The 16,391-nt window shown below is 44.2% G+C and overlaps 1 protein-coding gene across 1 annotated transcript in view; it reads right to left on the minus strand.

Moving 5' to 3' along the window:
• DIAPH3 (diaphanous related formin 3) overlaps nt 1-16,391 on the minus strand; it is an 811,800-nt gene that overhangs the window by 291,028 nt on the left and 504,381 nt on the right. Inside the window, exon 24 of the mRNA XM_073580354.1 lies at nt 6,889-7,052. Coding sequence (XP_073436455.1) covers nt 6,889-7,052 — 164 coding nt within the window. The remainder of the gene's footprint in view (nt 1-6,888; nt 7,053-16,391) is intronic.

Raw genomic sequence — 16,391 nt, forward strand, 5'->3', positions numbered from 1 at the left:
TTGAACCTCCACCATATTTGACTGTAGGTACTGTGTTTTCTTTGTAGGCCTAATTTTCGGTAAACAGTAGAATGATATGCTTTATCATGTCTGTGTCAACCGTGGGGTCCTCCTGGGTCTCCTGCTATATTGTTTAATTTCATTCAAATGTTGATGGATAGTTCACGCTGACACAGATGCACCCTGAGCCTGCAAGACAGCTTGAGTTTCTCTGGAAATTGATTGTGGCTGCTTATCCATAATCAGGGCTATCCTGCATTGCCACCTTTCATCAATTTTTCACTGCAGTCCACGTCCAGGGAAATTGGCTACAGTGCCATGGGTTGTAAACTTCTTAAACATGTTGGGCATCGTGGACAAAGGAACATCAAAATCACTGGAGATGGACTTGTAACCTTGAGATTATTGATATTGCTCAACAATTTTAGTTCTCAAGTCCTGAGTCAGGACTCCTGTTTCTGTTCTCCATGCTTAGTGTGACACAAACAGACATGTAATGCAAAGATTGAGACAACTTAATCCCTTTTTATCTGGTTTCAAGTGTGGTTTTCATATTGCCCACACCTGTTACTTGCCACAGGTGAATTTGAATGAGCATCACAGGCTTGAAACAAAGTTGTTTATACACAATTTGGGAAAGGTGCAAACAATTTTGTCAGGCCCATTTTTGGGGTTGTTTTTGCCATGTTCAATTTGCCTTTTTTTCGCTCTTTTTGCATTTCAATACACACATAGAAAATAAACATGTCTATGACAAACATGTGTAATTGCAATAACTTTCTGGAAGAAATGCTTAATTGTCTGGAACAATTTCAAGGGTATATATATATATAATACACACATCCTGGGAATATCAGAGGTCTCAAAGATGAAAACCCACCCCTCGGTGGCATGTTTTTTCTCCTTTAATTGTTGCATTGTATGTGAAACTGGCACATGACTATGAATGGGTCTGATAAGGTAATGAATATTAAAAAGATTCAAAAGACACTAAAAGAAAAAATACTAGATATGCGCACCCACACAGGCCTCTAAGACATAGCACAGCAAAAAAAAAAAAAAGGAAGGGTCGTCACCGTTCACAATATCAGTCAAACAGTGCCCTCCTTCACTAAGACCTCTTTCACACTTCAGTTTTTTACAATCAGTCACAATCCGCCAGGTTTTGAAAAAAACGGATCCGCAATTTTCTTTTGAGGATCCGTTTTTTTTCCCCATTGACTTCCATTATTAGCGGATTGTGACGGATTGCCGTCCGTTGCATCCGTTTTTTTTGCGGATCCGCCAAAAGTTGCTGTCCGTCACCATCCTCAAAGATTTCAAAACGGAGCTTGCAACGTTTTTTTCTCTGGCGGATCCTCCAGACACTGTTTTAACCCAAAATTCTTTCTGGGTGCTGGACAAAAAAAAACTCTCTCTCTCTCTCTCTCTCTCTATCTCCTTTTCCAGGCTGCGATTCCTTTAAAATTCTTCATTTGTCGGATCCGTCAAAAAAACGGACGGGTGCCATCCGTTGTCATCAGTACTACAACGGATCCGCCATCCGTCCTTTTGGCGGATTATGACTGATGCAAAAAACTGAAGTGTGAAAGAGGCCTAAGCAGAGAGCAAAGCTGCCGTCATGATGGCACTCCCACTTCACCTTTGGAAAGGTGCAGCTGTATTTTGTCTTTATGAACCAACGTGCTGTAAAAGCTGCTATTTGACCAGATATACAGAGCACATGTGCAGAGACAAATCTATAAATATGATAGATGTGGCATACATGAACAGTACAAAGATGTAAATGTGGTCACCAACTTAAAATTCAACATAAACGTTCTACAATCACGAAAACAGGAGAAGGTGTTTAAATATATGTCATTATGTTCCATTTATAGGCACATAGAAGCTTTTATAATAACCCCGAGTCCTCCTGCGTCTTTGTATCTTGATGGTGTATTCAGCTTTGCGGCTGGTGAATTCTTTATTCGCGTAATTCTAACATTACACACTGAGCGCTATGAACTCCAGCCGTGTGTCCGTATTATGTTCCTCTCAGGAAATTATGTATGGCACAAAATTATATTAATAGTGGATTTAGGGTGAAAGTGGGAAGGCTAGTATTTGTAAAGCATGGTAGAGGTCCACTTATATTATTGACAGGGCAGAAAGCTTTTGTGACAACCTTCTCAGGAAAGCTTTTGTGTTATAGTTTATGGTTTATTATAGGAGTCAAAGTCAGAATATTCCTGTGTATGTAAAAGGCCAAAGGGAAAACAGTGCGCTTGGCGGTAAAGACAAAGACTGAAAAATAATATGGCTTGTAAATAATGCTTTCCCAAACTCCAGATGGATTCTGATATGCCCGAAAGCACAATAATATATTTCCAGTCTGCGCTTCACATCTTCCAAACGGATCTGTTAATTGTAAATTATTTTTACACTTGCTGTGTTTGTACACTCCGCAGCGACGGGCACCGGGGTAATAATATTGACTTTATAAGTCCTCTTTTATATAAAACCTTATCAGCAGAACAAAAAGCAGGATGACTATTGATAAAGCCATATTTTGTCACCGGGTAAAGCATATTATATGACTTCCCCGGTAATGGTTTTCAATGCAATTTATTCCAAAGTTGAAACATGAAACCTTGCTAAATTCCCAGACACAAGACTTCCAGTTAAGCTATGGGCTGCCATTATTTCTCCCCTGAAAGGAAGACGTTTATTCTTTACTCACAGTGATGTGCTAATGGATTTCGCCTGGCCTCCTTCACATACACATTTAGTTATCGTTATGGTCTAGATTGCATTTTTTTTTCCCAAGACTATGGGATATTTCCTAATCTGGCGGCATAGCTCTATACAAGAGAGGTAACATCAGTATATGCAGATTATCTTGGCTCTTCCTAGGGGTGCATTTACACTGGCTGATAATTGGTAATGAGCGTTGAAACGAGAGTTTCACAATTTTCAGTTTGTCTAAACCGGCCGCCACTCACTCTCATCATTGTTCTCGGCAGCACAGATTCTTATGCAAAACTGCAATCAGACAGCCGGATCGCGGCCATTAAGTGACAGCCGTCATTTATTAGCCTGAATGATCATAACTTCAATTATTCTGTGTGCACAAAATATACTTCTTCTCAGCAGCATGTCCGATACATGGGAATATAGGCAAAACATAGCCAAGAATTATTTCAAAGCTCTACTTCACAGTTTTGTTTTTTTTTTTTTAATTTCAACAAGTTGTCTGGCCCTAGTGACATACTCCCAGCTGCCGACATCTGTTCTTACAAGCACCTCTCAAGTTCTGTTCAGCCATCTTACCACCACAGCTCCTGACTGAAGTCAGAGCTAACACTCACAAGTTCTCAATAAAGCCTATGAGAACATCATTCTGGCTCTCATAGACTTACATTGAGAAGTGACACCAGGTCCACCCAGAAAACACTGGAGCAATCTGGCTGAGCATATCAACAAACAATCGTTCTACAGGCACAGCAACAGACAATCGTTTTGCGGTCACAACAACCAACAATCGTTCTGAGGGCTCAACATCAAACAATCGTTCTGAGGGCACAGCAGCAAATAATCGTTCTGAGGGCACAGCATCAATCGTTCTGAAGGCACAGCATCAAACAATTGTTCTGAGAGCACAGCATCAAACAATCGTTCTGAGGGCACAGCATCAAACAATCGTTCTGAGGGCACAGCATCAAACAATCGTTCTGAGGGCACAGCATCAAACAATCGTTCTGAGGGCACAGCATCAAACAATCGTTCTGAGGGCACAGCATCAAACAATCATTCTGAGGGCTCAGCATCAATCATTCTGAGGGCTTAGCATCAAACAATCATTCTGAGGGCACAGCAGCAAACAATGGTTCTGAGGGCACAGCATCAAACAATCGTTCTGAGGGCACAGCATCAAACAATTGTTCTGAGGGCACAGCATCAAACAATCGTTCTCAGGGCATAGCATCAAAATCCTTCTCTGAGGGCACAGTATCAAACAATCGTTCTGAGGGCGCAGCATCAAACAATCGTTCTGAGGTTGCAGCAACAATCGTTCTGCATACACAGCAACAAAAGTGTTCTGAAGGCGCAGCAACAAAATCGTTCTGAGGGCGCAGCAACAAACAGTAATTCTGGGGGCAAAGCAACAATTATTCCGCGGGCTCAGAAACAATCATTCTGAGGGCACAGCAATACCCTTTTTAGTCACTTTTATCTTTCACATTCGACTGGCCATTCACATTTAACGAGAACAAAAGATAATTGTTCTGGGAGTGTTCTTTCTAGAAAAGACTGCGGATTAGAGACATTAAAGGAAATTGTGAATGTAGTCGACTACTTTCAGGGTTATGTCGGTCTGCGACTTAAATTTTATCTAAAGAATTTAATTTCATAGTCCAGTTTACTAACCACTAGGCTGCAGACTGATCGCTTTGTTTCCCCCTGAGTGCAGATAGATGCGCTTACAGCAGGCCGGAAGTAACAAACGTTCTTATTTTCCCCTGAGTGCACCTCAAGCGGTTAGAACTTTTTGGAGAAAATATTTTTTAATGTCAAGTAAATAAAAATAGTAGGTCCACACAACACCAACTTCATGGTGAATGCGCATATTTCATATGTGATATATGCATAATTTGCACCTTTTCCCTAAATTTATTGAAAAGAATAAAACCTGCTGTTCAAACTTACAAATTAAATTATCATGTGCGGATTTAAAAATTTACAGCACGGGTAATTTCTGATGTGGAATCATTCTGCAGCATGTCAGATTACTCCACAGTGATCTAGTTAGTATTCCAGGCACACAAGGATGATTTTCCTGTTGGACTGGCCATGTTTTGTATTACCCAGTAGACTCTCCAGTGTTCCCGGCAGAGGAGGACAAGTAATTATTCTGCACCTCTGGCCTATAAACACACAGATTTACATAAAAATCAGATCCTTTTCAATCATCTCTTTAGACATTTCTCAGTTTATCATAACATGATAAACAAAGATATGGCACCAGCTAAAATGCAATGAGGGCACAGATAAAGCTGAGGGTTAATGCACCCCATCTGCAATGCTCTGTGCTCCTAAGGTGCAGGACATCCAAAATCAACTGAAAATGCTGCTGAAGGGCTGGAGGTGTAGAACATTCATCATCACCGCTTACTAATAGCCTTATAGTTCTTGTTAAAGAGTACAGAACAACATTTAAAGCAAGTGAAGAGCAATGTGTCCCACACGGGAGAGAAGCAATGTGACCATAATACAGCAGGCCCATAAAGCTGTAATATGAGGCAACTTGGAGTGATATTAACAAATCGCAAAAAAATGCCACTCACTGAGAAAATCATGTCAGGGGTCATTAGGAGAACACAAACCAAAATGGTTTTGGAGGGATACATGAAATATTCCCAAATTGGGGAGATCCCCCCAAAATCCCCCTCTATTAAACAATAAAATTTAACTTTTGCTCCAAATACTAATAAAATATTGAGGATATGTGAAAAATAAAATTAAAAGATTGCCCTTAATCGGCCTCTAAACGATATAAACACTTCTTAACACTTGAATATATTAATTAAATGTATTTGGATGTATAAATAGTATGACACCCCGGAGTGGCAGAATAGGACAAACAGGATTATAGCACTTATCCCTCCCAAAATGTTCCACCTCATGTGCGGCGTCAGAGGATCGAAGAATGGCATCTCATCTAATATAATTTAGAGGCAAATTGAGGACAATATTTTAATTTTCACATACCCTTAATATTTTAATAGTATTTAGAATAAACGATAATTTTTTTTTGGTTCAATAGAGAGGGATTCTTTGGGGTCATTAGGAGAAGCAAGAAAAATGAATCTTTTAATAATTTTGATTTTGTCAATTTACATTTTCTTTGCAAAATGTGTTAAGAATGGCAACATGACCACAAAGTCTAAATCAACTCCTACAGCCCTAGGTTTCCCAAGAGTTTAACTTCATCTGGGGTCTGGCATCCACTTAACTTCCACACTGTTTATTGAAATGACATGCACATGTGTCATCAGTCTCGGGCTACAAATAACATGGTAAAGCAAAATGTGGAAATTCAACAGTAGGTGGTTGATTTTTATGCTTTAAGGCAGATTTTCATTTCCTCCGGGTACTCCAGTTTCTTCCTACACTCCCAACACATACTGATAGGGAACTGATATTGTGAGCTCCAATGAGGACAGTGATCATGATGGTTTTAATTAATGGAATTAATGGAGATATATAAGAGAGAATAAATAAGATATCGCCATGACATGTCATTTTCTTAGTGGTACTGGTCTTCATTCATCTAAATAGCTAAGTTGTGGGTTTACTACATGGGGTGCCTGACACCCTGCTGCTTTGCAGGGAAAGACTTATGGAGAACCTGTCAGAGGACAGCTTTAACCCATTTTATTCCATGTTTATCTCAATATCTCATTTTTTATTTTGTAAAATCTACTTTATGGTTCCAGAGATGTAGGCCTTTTTATTTAGTGTTAATTTTTATGGTCTTTAGCAAGAGAGCATTGCTTGCAGGGGGGTAATGCAGAGCAGCCTACATGCACGTCCTCAGAGAACAGTGTTAGCAAATTTATTATACTACTGTATATGTGAACCATCCTAATGTCTGTACTTATTCAAGATCCAGCACCACTAAATGGTGCTAAAATCCTACAACGGAGTCCAGCTCTTAACGTTTTCTTAGCTTTCCCTTTTTACGTGTATATAAGAATTGATGTCTTGCTCTGTCTCTTTTTCATTTTTACACCGTGTAGACAAGCAGCAGCTTTGTTAACCTTGATGCTGTTGCGGTGTTGTTTTTTTCCTCCTTAACAAATAAGTAATAAAAAAGGAAGATTATAAAAGTGCAAGACTACGTACCACAAACATGGTCCTGAAGTTATTCAGGTCGGTGAAGAACTCCTCCACAGAAACCTTCTTTGCATCTAGAACATAATATTCCATGACACTTTGATAGAGCTTCTCCATGTTTTCGTACATTCGTGACAGCTTTTTAAATTGCTCTTTTGCGCATACAGTGAAACTGTGAATTTCTGTTAAGGTATTTACTAGCCAAGAGAAGACACATATGTAGAACTATCCCAGCAAAGAGCAAACAGATGAACGGCATACTAGGGCACACAAATCACCACATTAACAGATGGAGCTATTTATCTGAAGTATTGCGGTATATATTTCAGTCAAAAAATGGAGGTGCTTGCATGAAAAAACATGAATATTTCAATGTGAAGCGGAAAAAGAAGAAATATGCAACACTCACCGATTATAGCTGAAAAACTGTGCGTCTTTATTTCACAAAAATTCCATCAATAGATATGTGGACATGCAGGTCGTTAGAGGAATGCTAGGGGAGGGAGGTGCCGGACAACGGCCGTTTCGCGATTACTCGCTTAAGCACCTTAAACTCTGCACCTTAACAAATATCCTCAGGTTGAGTTCAACAGGATTACTAACTAATTCCATTCAAGGATCCTAAAGGAGGTTGAGGGCACTTTAGCAGAAGGGCAGGGACCTTGTTTCTATATTTAGGGGACATGATGGCGGCCAGGCCAGCAGCCCTGACTAAGAAGGTCCTTGCACCTTCGAAACGCGTTGGCGATTGGCCCCTCTCAGCCTCCGTCCTCCAGCTTCCAGCTCTCTGCTCTACGCGACGTCCCCTAGATCACGCCTCCCTACACTCCGGCACTGTCAGCGGTGTCTCCCGGCCGGCCCACGCCGTGTGCTTCCAATCCTCGGTGAGGGCTCAGGAAGGGTTCCACTTCAAGGGGGGGACGCTCCCTGGTCCCCATTCTCCCTCTACTTTTGTTGCACTTATTCGATCTTTCGAGCCACTGTGATCCAACGCTAGTACCTGTGAACTGTTCAGTTCACATCTCCCTGCTCCAGCGTATAGGATCCTCCTGTTCCAGTCACTCCTGTGGATTAATCTGTGGGTCAGCAACCCAGAAGCTTACCTTGCATGACCCTTCAATCCACACAAGTGCTATTTCCTTGCTGGACCATATATTCACCTCAAGGTAGGCAGGCGGTTTCTTTCATTTATCCATACGCCACACGCCTATGACCTTTTTAGATATTGCTTTTCTGATTATATTTTGATTAGGTATATCTGGCTTATGCAGCAGCAACTTCAGCGTGGTGCTCTCATTTTGTTTTTGCAACTTTTTAAATTGCCAGCCATTAGCACAGAGGCTGCCCAAGCACCTGCAGCTTTAGTTTGTACTAGGAGGAGCGCCGGTGTATATATCTACATTGATCTTTTGAGTGCCCTTTCTACATGGCTGTTTCTGTTTCAGTTAATGACTGTTCGAACCTACATTTGATAATGATAATTATGACCAGTGTGGTATACAACTAAACAAAATCTGTGACTTTGTGCACGTTGTGGCAGGGCTAAGCGTCGTGTAATTGATGGGAGATATGTGTCTCATAAATGGCTTATCTCCATAATGTAAGGCAGAAGTAAAGCATACCAGATATTGTTATTGTTTTTGTTTGAAGGACCTGTGGTGAGGTCACAGTCATGTGACCAGTCAGCTGCTGGGAACGTGGGTGTGGCTACAGCCTTATAATGTGACCTGCTCCTGAACCAGGGAGCTGTATGTGGGGAGGACGACACCTCCCAGCATGTGCTGAGACTCGCGGTCTGAGTCTGCAACCACGAAGGTTTATGTTTTGTTTGCCTAAGCTAGAGGCTATTTTTGGTGATACGCTGTTTTATGGTTTATGACAGAAATAAACCTCATGAACTTTGGAAGAACCGGTCTCCTGATTGTCTCCCGCTGCACCTGAGCGAGTCACATCCCCACAATTGGTGGTACACGTGCGGGCAGCGGTCCCAGCAGAGACTTGAGACAGTTGCTGCATGTCCTGGGTGAAGTTTGCAGCGGGGCAACAAGCATTGCCTGGAATCATGGAGGACCTCATGAAACACCTGGTCCAGTCCCAGGCTCTGCAGCAGGAAACCAACAAGCTGTTGTTACAGCAGATCCAGCAAAGCCAGCAGGAGCAGCGGCAGCAGTTCCAGCAGAGCCAGCAGGAACAACGGCAGCAGATGCAGCTTCTGGCAACCGCCATCCAGGAGGGCAGGACGAGCGCCCCAACCCCAGGTCGGGCTGATGCCACCGATGTCGAGAAGGCGGTAAGACGCGCATTACAAAAAATGACCCCTGAGGATGATGTGGAGGCCTTCCTGACGGTGTTTGAGAGGGTGGCTGAGAGGGAAAAACTTCAGCCAGAGCGGTGGGCGGAGGTACTGGCCCCTTACCTAACGGGGGAGCCCCAGAAGGCGTACTTTGACCTGACGGTACAAGATGCCAGAGAGTATCCCAAATTAAAAGCGGAAATTCTCGCACGCTTGGGGGTAACAATGACTACCAGGGCACAGCGAGTTCATCGCTGGGCCTATCACCGGGACAAACCCCCGCGCTCCCAAATGTTTGACCTGTTGCACCTGGTCCAGAAATGGCTGCAGCCAGAGTCGGCTTCCCCTGCACAGATGGTAGAGCGAGTTGTGATGGATCGGTTTGTGCATTCTCTGCCGAGACCTCTACAGACTTGGGTTGCCCAGGGTGATCCCCAAAATGCTGATGAACTGGTTGGGCTGGTCGAGAGATACCAGGGGATGGAAGGTTCCTTGGGGAAACAGCCCATTCCATATTGGGGGTCCCAGCAGGGGGCGGAGTCACAAAAAGGGGTGGTGCGTCCAAGGTCAAAAGGGGCGGGGGAGGCGGTGCCCAAGGTCCCCTCGGGTGTTATTTGCTGGAAGTGTCATGGGCCAGGACATATAGCGGCCCGTTGTCCCCAGACCACCGAGCAGATGGACTGCAGCATGGGACGCCGTAGTTCATACTACGCATATCCAGCTTGCAGTGTGAACTCGCTACCTAACAAGGGGCCACAAGCGTGTCCCGTGAAGGTGAACGGTCGAGCAGTAATGGCGCTTCTGGACTCCGGGAGCTTGGTGACCCTTGTGAGGGCCAGTTTTCCTCTAAACATACTCCCGGGTAAAAAGATTGGTGTTCGGTGCATACATGGCGATGCAAAGGACTACCCTATGGCTAGGGTGAAGATTGAAACGGCGCATGGCACCGAGTCGCATGAAGTTGGCGTTGTTCGAGACTTGTTGCATCCCATAATTATTGGCCGGGATTTCTGTCTGTTTTGGGATCTGTGGGGGATGGGTTCTGAGTGTGCTAGCAAGAGCAGGGAACCAATCCACCCCACTGAGGTATCGCCACCACCAGAGGCAGACGAGTTCCCTTTATGTGTCCTTGTTGGGGATGAAGAGGAAGGGTCCCCTGTACCTGACATCCCGGAGTTAGGGGTGGCCGGGGAGAATTTTGGGACTGCCCAACATAGGGACCCCACACTAAGGGAAGCCTTTAACAATGTCACCGTCATTAATGGGGTTGCACAAGAGCCGGGAGCAGACACAAGGTTTCCCCATTTTATGTTGAGTGGGGAATTGTTGTACCGGGTCACGAAAATAAGGGAGGAGGTGGCAGAGCAGTTAATAGTACCAGGCCCCTATAGACGAAAAGTGTTGGACATGGCCCATTCACACATCTTGGGGGGACACCTGGGGGTGGAAAAAACCCAGGAACGGATTGTACAGAGGTTCTATTGGCCTGGGTGTCACCGGGAAATAGTAAACTATTGCAGGTCCTGCCCGACATGTCAGTTAACTGCCCCCACATCTCATTTTCGGAACCCTCTTGTGCCACTGCCCATTATTGAGGTGCCATTTGAGAGAATTGCCATGGACTTGGTCGGTCCCTTAGTTAAATCAGCTCGGGGCCATCAGTATATATTAGTCATCCTGGACTATGCCACACGCTATCCTGAGGCCATTCCCCTGAGAAACTCCTCTGCGAAGAGTATAGCCCGTGAGCTGGTCCATGTGTTTTCCCGGACGGGTTTGCCGAAGGAGATCCTGACCGACCAGGGGACACCTTTTATGAGCAAGGTGATGAGAGAATTGTGCAGAGTCTTGCAAATTTCCCAGCTGAGGACTTCAGTGTACCATCCACAGTCAGATGGCCTTGTTGAGAGGTTTGACAAGACCCTGAAGAGCATGCTGAGAAAAGTCATAGAGGAAGATGGTAGAGACTGGGATTGTCTCTTACCGTATTTACTGTTTTCTATCCGTGAAGTTCCCCAGGCCTCCACGGGGTTCTCCCCCTTCGAGCTTCTGTACGGCCGGCATCCGCGAGGTCTCCTAGATATAGCCAAGGAAACCTGGGAAGCCGAAGTCACGCCCCACAGAAGCGTCATTGAGCATGTGGCACTGATGCAGCAGAGGGTTGCGAAGGTGATGCCCATTGTTAAAGAACATCTCCGCCAGGCACAAGAGGCTCAGGCCAGGGTCTACAACCGGTCAGCCAGAGTGAGGCAGTTCAATCCGGGAGACCGAGTTCTCGTGCTAATACCGACGGTGGAAAGTAAGTTCTTGGCCAAGTGGCAAGGGCCATATGAGGTGGTGGAGAAACTGGGAGACGTAAACTACAAGATCCACCAACCCGGAAGACGGAAGCCATACCAGGTTTACCATGTTAACCTTATCAAGCCGTGGCAAGATAGAGAGCCAGCGGTAACTCCGTGCTTGCTGGGCAACCTAGAAGGGGAGGTTGGAGCCGTTACCATAGCGGAGACTCTATCGAAGGCCCAGAAGCAGCAGTGCCGGGAGTTACTCCAGAAAAACCGCGACCTGTTCTCAGAGTTGCCGGGGTGCACGAAGGTGGTGGAGCACGAAATTCTGACCGAGCCACATGTGCGGGTGAACGTGAAACCATATCGTATTCCTGAGGCCCGGCGAGAGGTAATCTCCGAGGTGCAGTGTATGTTGAAGCTCGGGGTCATTGAGGAATCCAAGAGCGGCTGGTCGAGCCCGATTGTCCTGGTCCCAAAACCTGATGGTGAATGGAGGTTCTGCAACGATTACCGGAAGCTGAATGAGGTCTCCAAGTTCGACGCTTATCCCATGCCACGCGTTGATGAGCTCATCGAGAGACTTGGACCTGCCAGGTACATAACCACTTTGGATCTGACCAAGGGATATTGGCAGATCCCCATGGCACAGGAAGCCAAGGAGAAGACGGCATTCTCCACACCAGACGGGTGCTTCCAGTATGTCCGGATGCCGTTTGGCCTACAGGGAGCTCCAGCAACCTTCCAGAGGGCGATGGATAGAATCCTTGCACCTCATAAGCTATACGCTGCCGCATACCTGGATGATATCGTCATCTTTACCCCGGACTGGGAGACTCACCTGGAAAAGGTCCAAGCAGTGTTTGACGCTCTAAGAGAGGCGGGGTTTACAATAAACCCGAAGAAGTGTGCCTTGGGGAGAGAAGAAGCCAAGTACCTCGGATATGTAGTGGGGCGTGGCGAGATCAAACCCCAAATCAATAAAGTGGAGGCAATTCAAACATGGCCGAGACCTCTGTCAAAGAAGCAAGTTAAAGCCTTCCTGGGGATTGTGGGATATTACAGGAGGTTTATCCCAAACTTCGCCACAATGGCTGCACCTCTAACTGATCTGCTTAAAGGGACAAAGTCAGTGATGGTCAGCTGGTCCGAAGAAGCAGAGTCAGCCTTCCAAGAAATGAAGGGAGCTCTTTGTAAGCAGCCCGTTTTGGTGGCCCCAGACTTTAAACGTGAATTTGTCCTCTAGACAGATGCCTCAGATGTCGGGGTAGGTGCAGTCCTTTCCCAAGAGATACGTGGGGAGGAGCATCCTGTTCTCTACTTGAGTAGGAAGTTGACTTCTTGTGAGAGAAATTACTCAGTTGTAGAGAAGGAGTGTTTGGCCATAAAATGGGCAGTGGACACATTACGGTACTACCTGGTGGGACGGAAGTTTAGGTTAATATCCGACCATGCCCCACTCAGGTGGATGAGGGAAACCAAGGGCAAGAATGCTAGGGTCACCCGCTGGTTCTTAGCCCTACAAGACTTCAGTTTCCATGTAGAGCATAGGGCCGGGAAGCTACATGGTAATGCCGATGCCCTCTCCAGAATCCCTTGCCTGGTAGGTGAAAGTGCCAAGCCCCACGGCTTTAGGCAGAGGGGGGAGGTATGTGGCAGGGCTAAGCGTCGTGTAATTGATGGGAGATATGTGTCTCATAAATGGCTTATCTCCATAATGTAAGGCAGAAGTAAAGCATACCAGATATTGTTATTGTTTTTGTTTGAAGGACCTGTGGTGAGGTCACAGTCATGTGACCAGTCAGCTGCTGGGAACGTGGGTGTGGCTACAGCCTTATAATGTGACCTGCTCCTGAACCAGGGAGCTGTATGTGGGGAGGACTACACCTCCCAGCATGTGCTGAGACTCGCGGTCTGAGTCTGCAACCACGAAGGTTTATGTTTTGTTTGCCTAAGCTAGAGGCTATTTTTGGTGATACGCTGTTTTATGGTTTATGACAGAAATAAACCTCATGAACTTTGGAAGAACCGGTCTCCTGATTGTCTCCCGCTGCACCTGAGCGAGTCACATCCCCACAACGTGTACCTTAAAGAATTGCTGCTGTTTTAAAGGCAAAGGGTGGTCGTGACAAATATTGATTTGATTTGTTCATTTACTTTGCATTTTCATTGATAAAAAAAACTATTAATACATTTTGGTAATATATATAACACATATACATATTACACATGAGGGTAAAACGTATTACCATTTGAAGTCCCCTTATTATGAGACAAACTTTGTACCCTTAAGTAAACTTCTAGCTTACGAACTAGATTAAGCAGTGCACGCCATCATGAATAGTAACTTAAAAAGCATTTCAAGACACAACTAGTCTTTGTATCTATTACAATACAAATTAAAGAAGGAGGAACATCAGTTGTCATGTGTGTAACACTCGCCTAACTACTGAGCTGTCATGCAGCAAGCTGAGGCTAAATTGCAGAATATACGATCACTCAAGTTTTCTTTCGGGTGCTAAGAAGCTATAAACATCATAGTTTCTGCAATAATAGTCAGATAATGATGGAAAGATCAGAACACTAAGAAATTAACCTCCAAAATACCAGTTTCCAGGCAACTTCTTGCCTCACAGCAGAGCTGTGGTAACATACCTTAGGCCGGTTCAACATTTGCAATACATTGTGGAGAATTGCTACAATTGTTCAATTGTTAAATGAAGTCTTTCAGTACAAAGTGACTATTCAAACCAAACTAGCACATGCACTCCACGGCCTAGCAGTTCAGTGCACCTTCCCAAGTACTTGTTTGCTATCAATCTCCTCTATCATCTTATTCCTGTAAAGCCAGACCTGAAAATTAATGAGAACCTATCATGAGAAAAAAACACTTAACCTGCAGATATGGGGGTTAATCTTTAAGTTGACAGACTTTGACTCCGTGCAGCCACCGCTGCTCTGAAAGCATGGCTACAAGGAGGAAATTAACTTTTCTCTTCCAGGCAGCCTCCGGCTTTCAGTCATAGATGATGTGCGGTTTCAGTACACAGTGAGCAGCCGCAGTAAGCACAGCCCAGCACGACTGACATCTGGCTCTACAGTGCTGGGACAGCTGTCAGTTAGTGCCAGGGCATGGTTACAGGCATCGCTCACTGTGTACTGAGTTGTGACTGAAGCAGCACATCCATGACTGAAAGCAGGAGGCTGCCGGGAGTAATAAAGTTCATTGCCTACCATTAGGCATGAATTCAGTGTGGCAGTCATACTGCTTCACAATACTGTTAACCTGCAGATTAACACAATATCTACAGGATAATAGTGTTTTTTTTTTAAATGACAGGTTCCCTTTAAAGAGAGGCGCAGGAGCCGCGGCAGAAGCAAGAAGGAGAACGTCATCTCTAGAAGATGTGAGGCGTCGGACAGGACCGTGATACCCATCGGATCGGACTGGACGCCCAGGTGAGTATAATCTAACTCGTTTTTCTTATCTTTCAGGTTATGTTGGGTGCTTATCTACAGCATTACAGAATGCTGTAGATAAGCCCCTGATGGCTGTGGCCGCAGCTTATAGTCCAAAAATGGGGTGAAAGATTCCCTTTAAGGTAAGAGGTGGAGATGCAAAATAAGTGGGTAGAAATCTGCACTGAATTGCTTGGTCTTTCCGAGGGTGCACCAGGCGCCTGTCCATGGTTTGAACAGACAATTTGGGCTGTAAGTTAGTATGGTTTTATGAGGGTAAATCTGTCAGCTCTCCTGACAAGTCAGACAGTAAATACTATTTTTTACCACAAGTGTTTATTTTTGTTGTTCCTGCATCATTCATCATTAAAATGTATGAATGAAAACAGGATGATATCGCCTATTAAATAGTCAGACTTTTTTGTGATAATGATGCTTTTTGGTGCATGACTAAAAAGAAAAAGGGGGGGAAAATGCTGAAAAAAAAAATTGTAAACCTACTTTCTATAGCATTTATAGCAAATTGTTGACCAAATTTAACAAAACAAACATTATACATTTATTAAATTGCTTGGCCTCTTTCAGTTTATTTTACCCACTGGCTCAGTGATGTGTAAAAGAACAAACAGCCTTATTAACCATCCCCTGGGCCAGTACGGCTTCTTCACCTCTGCCCAGCTCTCTGTTGATAGGCTGCAGTGGTGACTATGTAACACTACAACTGCAGCCGATCAACAGAGACTGGTGCAGTGGTGTAGAGGCAGCGCAGGTCACGTGGACGATAAGTAAAGCTCAGTCTGCTACTGAGACTGTGGGCGAAAAGTACATCAAAGAGGACACCCCCTTCAAATACTTTAACTGAGCAGCTTCTACAGAACAGTGTGAAATCTCTGCAACAGCAGGGAGGAGGGACACTGAGGAGAGAGATCAATCAGGCTAGGTTGGTGGAGAATGAGTTCAAAGGTCATAGGATTAAACAGCCATCTGGACATGGATTTTCAAAGTAAATACAACATTCTTTTCAGGTATAAAAGATTTAATATATCCAATTTCGATTGTGACATTTGGTGCTAGGTCCACTTTAAGTTTTACTCATAAGCCATTTTATGAATTGTAAATTAACATACTCTTTAATGGATAAACATTTGTTAGCATTAGGGAACGAGTGTCTTTAAAGCTACCAATGAGACTATTAATAAGGGTAATGGCAGCATGTCTGCTTGGTTATTTATGAATTAGACCACAAGGTCCCATTCACTTTGTAATAAATACGTGCTTTTAAAACTATTAATGCACTTTTCATGGCCATGAAATAAAATATTAATTGCTGTATTATGAATTATTTCAGGCTTGAATGTTCATTTACAATATTTAGATTTCGCATTTAGCTGCAGGTTGTAACATTAGGAACCCTTCTGACCTTTCCATTTACTGTTGTCTCAGTCAAAAAGTGCTGAAGTTTCATTTTCCTTAAA

This window comes from Dendrobates tinctorius, unplaced genomic scaffold (genome assembly GCF_039654945.1).
Source record: "Dendrobates tinctorius isolate UK_male_01 unplaced genomic scaffold, ASM3965494v1 ptg000064l, whole genome shotgun sequence".
Taxonomy (NCBI): domain Eukaryota; kingdom Metazoa; phylum Chordata; class Amphibia; order Anura; family Dendrobatidae; genus Dendrobates; species Dendrobates tinctorius.